This window comes from Monopterus albus, unplaced genomic scaffold, assembly GCF_001952655.1.
Source record: "Monopterus albus unplaced genomic scaffold, M_albus_1.0 scaffold26.1, whole genome shotgun sequence".
NCBI classification, from domain to species: Eukaryota; Metazoa; Chordata; class Actinopteri; order Synbranchiformes; family Synbranchidae; genus Monopterus; species Monopterus albus.
Window position 1 is genome coordinate 3,538,798 of NW_018127906.1, and position 6,775 is coordinate 3,545,572.

The 6,775-nt window shown below is 42.6% G+C and overlaps 1 protein-coding gene across 1 annotated transcript in view; it reads left to right on the forward strand.

Annotated features, from left to right (window-relative positions):
• The first annotated feature begins 3,951 nt into the window (after positions 1-3,951).
• prdm8b (PR domain containing 8b) overlaps positions 3,952-6,775 on the forward strand; it is a 5,984-nt gene continuing 3,160 nt past the window's right edge. The window contains exons 1-2 of the mRNA XM_020595027.1: positions 3,952-4,420; positions 6,720-6,775. The exon at positions 6,720-6,775 is cut by the window's right edge and continues 160 nt beyond it. Coding sequence (XP_020450683.1) covers positions 4,067-4,420; positions 6,720-6,775 — 410 coding nt within the window. The 5' untranslated portion in view covers positions 3,952-4,066. The remainder of the gene's footprint in view (positions 4,421-6,719) is intronic.

Here is a 6,775-nt window from a genome sequence, read left to right on the forward strand (position 1 = left end):
GGGTTTGCTATCACATGAAGAATGTCAGCTGTCAGTCTCTGACACAGGACGAGGTTTAATGCAGCTGAGGTGCCAAGGCGGTGTGTTCTTTCTGTAGCAAAGCAAAAAGTCCAACAAATCCTCCAACCTGTGACCCATGGTCACTTGATCCTTCCCTCTCATAGGAGCAGCTCCTGAAATAACTTTGCTAGGTTGGAAAGTACAAACTCTCCACTGGTATTAACACCAACGTGCGTCCCATCGGCAAACTTTACAGACTTTCATCATCACATGGAAACAGCTGCAAACACGACAGCAAACATACCAGAGCTCCATCATCATGGAAACATCCATAAACAAACTATTTTGATCATGAAACAGTCACAGTTTCATTACATTTTGTCATATTTTAGTTCAATTTAGGAACAGAAACTACTTGAAAACCACACAGCAGATTTGAATCATATTCAACTGGGGCAAAGTCCTGTATTGGGTGTACCTAGCAATTCTGAGGCGTTCCCAGGCCAGATAAAACATATATTCTCTCCAGCATGTCCCTGGTCTGCCCTGGGGTCTCCTACTAGTTGGACATGCCTGGAAAACCTCCAAAGGGAGGGGGCCCTGTAGGCGTCCTGATAAGAAGCTGGAGCCACCTCAACTGGCTCCTTTTCATGTGAAGGAGCAGTGGTTCTTCTCCGAGTCCCTTCCAGATGTCTGGAATCCATACCCTATCTCTAAGGCCACCCTGTGAAGGAAACTCATTTCAGCTGCTTGTATTCATAAGCTTATTCTTTGAATCACTATAGAACTATAGAAAGTTGGAAACACTAGCTGGCAGATGGATGGGTCCAACAATCACCTGGTTTTCACGTAGACAACCTGAGATCGTGTCTGATGATGTATGGTGTTTACTTTTCGGAGTGTTCTAACCGAACCCAGGGTCCATCCCTAACCGTCCATCCCATTTTCTTTCATTTTCACTGCCAGAAAGATGAATCCAGAAAATCCGAACGTGTTACTGTGAGACTAGTACCTTTTGTGTTTCAAACCAATGGAGCTATTATCCATTTTGCTGTGAGACTGGGTTGGCTTCAGTGTAGGCCAGTTAAATTCCATGTCAACATAAGAACACAAAATGTTATGTCACTGATACTGTAAATGCTAGTATGACACATTTTACAGTCAACGTTGGTAAATAAATGTTACATTACTCTGCTAAATACTTCATGCTTAAAAACCTGTAATAACATGCATGAACATGAGCATGAGCATGCTACCATTCAAATAGAAGCATGCAAACACTAGCATTAGCAAACATTAAGTGTAAGGCTGAGCACAGCCGTGGGTACAGCTAGCGCTGCTAATGAGTCTCTTCACAGCTGAGCTTAATTTCACGTAGCCGAGCCTCTGATGTGTTACTACTGATCGTTTTGTTACTGCAGTGCCTCAGTATCTGTACTACTTTCCATGTTGTCAGTGTGTATTTCTAAACTCTACTTACACTTCTTTTCTAAAAAAAACTTTGTGCCTAAAAACTTGATCTTGTGTAGTTTTTCATCTTTATCTGGACAGATTCAGTTCTTTGGTGATAAAATACGAGAGCAGTGGCTCCACGTCCTACATTCTGAGCAGGAAACAATACAGCTGTCAGATACTCCAGATGAAACACAGACACACACTCACTCAAATATGAATTTTTAAATGAAAACATGCACAACCCCTCCCAGCAACATTACACACTTCCACTCTGGAAACACACACACACACACTTTCCTCTCCCTTTTCTGAGTTTTTTTTATTAAACCACACACAACTTTTATTTTTTCTCATCTTTCTCAAGAGTGCAGAAATTTTAATGCTAAATCTAAAACGATCAGTGAATCACAAACTGCTTTTTTTTTAAAACAGCAAACCAGTCACACAACAGCGCAGTGCAAAAGGGACAACGTGAAACTGATTTAACATTTTATTGAAGTTTGTCTTAATCTGAAATGTATTCCTACTGCACAGTGTTCTATATTGGGTGAAGATTTCTTTATGGTGAAAAACAAAGTCTTTCCTCAACAGTAATCAAGAAAATGTTTGAAATGGGAAAACTAAAACCAAAATGTTGTGTCAGTTTTCTCATTTTAACTATTTTCACAGGTAACAAGGGCTCAGGAGCCAACGTCGCTCTCATTTTTTTATAGTGAGGCATCTTATCACTTGCTTGATTTTTGCATCGACAACAATGAAAATTATTGTCACCAAACTAGACGAAAACCTCGAACAAGTAAGTGTGTATGATTATTCACAGACACACAGTGTGGGGCCAGAAAGCGGCGACTCTCGGCGAGCTGTGACCACACATTAGACTCTTCATGGGTTTGTATTGCGAGTGTATCTGTGCAAATTGTTTTCTTCTCCAACAAGTTTAGGTGTATGGATCAGTCAGTCCATGACAGGACGCACTTTACCTGCAACGTGCTGCAATCTCATGGCATCAGGGACATCCATCCATCCATCCATCCATCTATCTATCTATCTATCTATCTATCTATCTATCTATCTATCTATCTATCTATCTATCTATCTATCTATCTATCTATCTATCTATCTATCCATCTGCAGCCAGACAGTGTTTGAGGTGAAGCCTCTGTCTGAAAATGGAGTTTTCACAATACAGGCAAAAAAAAAAAGACAAGAAATGCAAAGTTCCACAGTAAATGCTGCAGACCTGACCTAAATGTAACAGGCTACATACATTATTTAAATTGCTCTTATTTCAAATTTTGGGAGAAAAGCATTTGGGTGTGAAATGATTCAAAACTGGAGCATCATCCCTTCAGGTCAAGGTTCACCGCTGAGCATGTTTTCACACTGAGCATCATGTTTCCTGCCACTGCCCAGGTTTATGACTCCTAATCAGTCGGCACAGGGGTGTAACCATGTCCCTGCTCTGTGGTGGCCGTAACCTTTCACCTTCCTATATGTCCTACACCAAACTAACAATTATCTTTTGAAATGGGGTTTCATAACGTTGACAAGTGGAGCTTAGGTTCCTACACTGGTGCTGATTGAGCAGTTTATTTCCAAAAAGTGTAACAACCAGTTCTGCCACTTACACTACATCTCATCATCTGTGGCAGGATACTGATGTTCTTTTTTTGGTGTAACTGGTTATTGTTGCCCATCTATTCCCACAGTTAATTTGCCCATGGTTGCGTTTCTTTACATCTATGGCACAGAGATATATTTTCTTTCAACTTCTCATTTTTTGTCTTAAAATTATATTTAATAACAACTGAACATTAAATGTGAAAAATGACAGGCTTAATGCACATTTCATTAAACATGTATCTGAGTATTAAGCTTCACAGTAACTATGCAGTCTTTCCAGTGCCTCCTTTGAAAGACAAAGTAGTTTGTTAAATTCCCACCATCAGAGCTGGGCTGCACCTGACCTGCGGCTTTTCTGTCCCTTCCACCAAAACATCTTCCATTCATTCGATGCAAATTATACACTGGCGCCCCCTAAATGAGCCTCACCACGGTGCAGCTGCAGCAGCAGAGGTGCTCTGCGAGAATCCCCGGGACCCTCAGCCGCTCTGCCCGCGTGTGGAGCCGGTTGGGGAGGCGGCGGACGGAGCTCACGGTGCCCCCTGTGCTGCCTGGGCGGGGTGTCCAAGTCCAAAGAGGGTCTGAGATGCGGGTTAAAACCACAGAGGAAGTCCGTTTTATTTGCATACATTTCAATACAACGTGAGTCAGTGCGCGTAAAGAAGTCTCCAAACTAACCAGCGGTTTATTCGTTGCATTTTAATAGTAATAATAATAATAATAATTTAAAATGAAAATTTGCAAGATGTTTTGCTTTGACTCTCACGCAGCTGAATTAGTTAATTCCTTACTTGTTTGCAGCAGTCGACTAAACGCCACTTGATTCTAACACAACAACCAACTATTGTGATTAGAATTACAATAATCACGGGAGGGGGTGAGGGGAGATTTTAACCTTCTGCACGTCCATAAATCGCATCAAACGACAGTCGGTCAGTGAAGAGTTAAAGGGAGGAGACGGAGAGTGACACGCCTCATTGGGTAGATTATGTGCCGCAAACAAAAAGTGTGTGTCGGTGTGCCATTCAGCCAGAGCATCGGGCCCCATCTGCGCGTCTCTTTCTGTCTCCCTTTATCCCTCCAGCTTTCTCTGCCCCGCTCCCAGTGTCGCCGAGTATCTGCAGCAGCAGCAGCACTGTCACTTTCACTACCGGGGGGGGGAAATGTACTGACACCACGGACCAGACCGGGAGCGCATCACCATCTCCATCACCTCCATCACCGTCACCGCATCCCCACGATTGCTTTCGGGGCTTTTTTTCCGGGGGTGGAAACGGGTTTTCATCCGCAGCATCGCCCGCAGCTCGTTTGTGGATTATTTTTCCTCATCATCGGCGGAAAGGTAGGTTTGTGAACTGCAAAGCTGTGTGTGGTGTAGATAGGTGTAGAGGAGGAGAGAGGACGGTTTCTGGGTTTGTTTTGCGCGGCACATGCAGTCACACATCCTGCAGGTGCTGAAAGTGGCGCAGAAAGAAAAAAAGCCCAAACGCAGATGTTTCAGGACAAAACGCGTCATTGAGTCATAGCGCTGATTTACCACAGTTTCAGCATAGCACGGCTTTAACAGATGGGTTAAACACCCCCATCTCTGCTCACCCCCACCCAACTCGTTGCGGGTTTGAGGGTGGCTGCCTTCCTTCAGTTTATGGATGTCACACTCCACTCTATGTCTTCTTTTTTATTTGAGCCAAACCGTGGCAAATACCACTCATCGGATGTTGTGTGTGGCTTTTTCCTTCTGAGCCGACAGTTTCTGTTCCTCTGAACATGAAGATGTTCTGTATAGTACCGGAAACAAATGGTTTAGGCTCTAAACGCAGCGTTAAGAGCCGCTTTGGAAAGGCTCTCCATCGCACTGTGCGCAAAATGTTCCACTGAGAACCTTTTTGTTGCTTCAAAGTCGCTTAGGACGGCATAAAATGATTCAAATTAACGGGATGAAAAAAAAAGATTTTTATTAAGATTCACTCTGGGTTCTTTCATTTTTTATTTAAGGAGACTGACAGGCAGAGCCAGAAGCTAAACGAGCGTCCAGTGACAAAACAACAGCCGATTCTGGGGACGAGTCGTTGTCCTTAGTGCAGCTGTGAACATGGCATCTTTATTTCGGAATTGGATGCACAAACGACAGGTTTCTTCCCGAAGTTGTGCAGAGGAAAACAAACCCTTGGTCCAACTGTGGATTTCTTTATTTCATTCTGTTTTATAATTAATAGTTTATTTTCTAAAAGGTGCCACGGCAGAACTACTGATTTATGACATGTTAGAATGTGTTAAGGGAATGAAACAGCACATTTAATTACACAGTGACTAAAGACAGACACAGAAGTCACTGGTGCTGCAGGATTTATAGTTAGATTTCATCTGTTCAGTGTCAAAAACTATTTTGTGTAACAACACTTTTTCCCAAAATACACACTGCAATATGACTTTATTTTACTTTATAGGCGATATGTTTAGGGGGAGCACGTGATTATTATTATTTTTAATATATATATATATATATTTGTAGGAGAAAGGAAATAATTAACTGGTCGTGCTGCTTTAATTGCGGTCTCCGAGGGAAAGTGGTGGATTATGGTAATGAGGCGACAGACGCCGCCGCTTGTGGAGAGAAAGGCTGGAAATCACTGACTCTGACACTTAAAGCCACCGGACGTGCGCGGCTCCTACTGCGGTTTGGTTTTTCCCAATAGGAGCAAAGATTCTGTAAGATTCTCTAAAACGGCTTAAGACAAATAAACATGTCAGCACAAACCTGAACATTCCTAATATCAGACGAGCATTTGTAGAAGAGTACAAACACACGTACAAACCCGGTGAGGCCGCGGGAAGCCGCTCCTGAGGACCTCACCCTTGTCCAGTCACTTGAGGAATATTATGAGAATATTCTAGGATTGTTTTGTGTTTGGACGTTGCCAGTTAGGACACAGGTTCTGCTGCACAGACAGGGCGACTGGAGCCGCAGAGGCCTAGTAAAGCCAATGTTAAAACGAACAGTAAAACCAGTGTTCATCACAATGACAGACAGCAAATCCTGTGCTAATCAACGTGTAGCCAATTAAAAATCATATGGAATAAAGCTTGAGCTTTGTCCTGGTCTTTTCTTTTTACCCCCCAAAAAACTGAATAATTAATAATAACAATGATAATAACAACAATAATAATAATAATACACCGATTCGGATTATTACTGGTAAGATACTTTAATTTCTGGACTATTATATCATTGAAAACACCGTATTATCAAAATGCTGAAGGTGATGCCACCATGAAGTTATTACGGGGGTTGAATTAATTAGAAAACCAGGCCAAAAAAAAAAAAAAAACCCGCCTCCCAAACGACGCCCTTGACACCTGCTTTGGCCAATATGTCCAGGAAGAGATTTATTTCCTATCAGCGGGGACAGTGGAGGGCTGCCCCTCCAAACAGCCAGTTTACACAGGCAGGTTTAGCCTTAAATTCACGTCTTATTTTCAGTTGATAAAATATTTCATAGTAAAAAAGCACCTGCATAAAAGGTGTAGATGTGTGCTTCTTGTGCGAGGTTGCAGATCTCTCTGGTTTTTGTTAGTTTTTTTTTGCCGGGTGTCCTTATTTCCCTGACATCTGGCGTTTTGTTTCTTTTCCGTGTCTGCAGTGTGAAATGGAGGAGTCCAGCTCTCAGAAGTTGGTGTGGGATGGGGACGCCAAAGC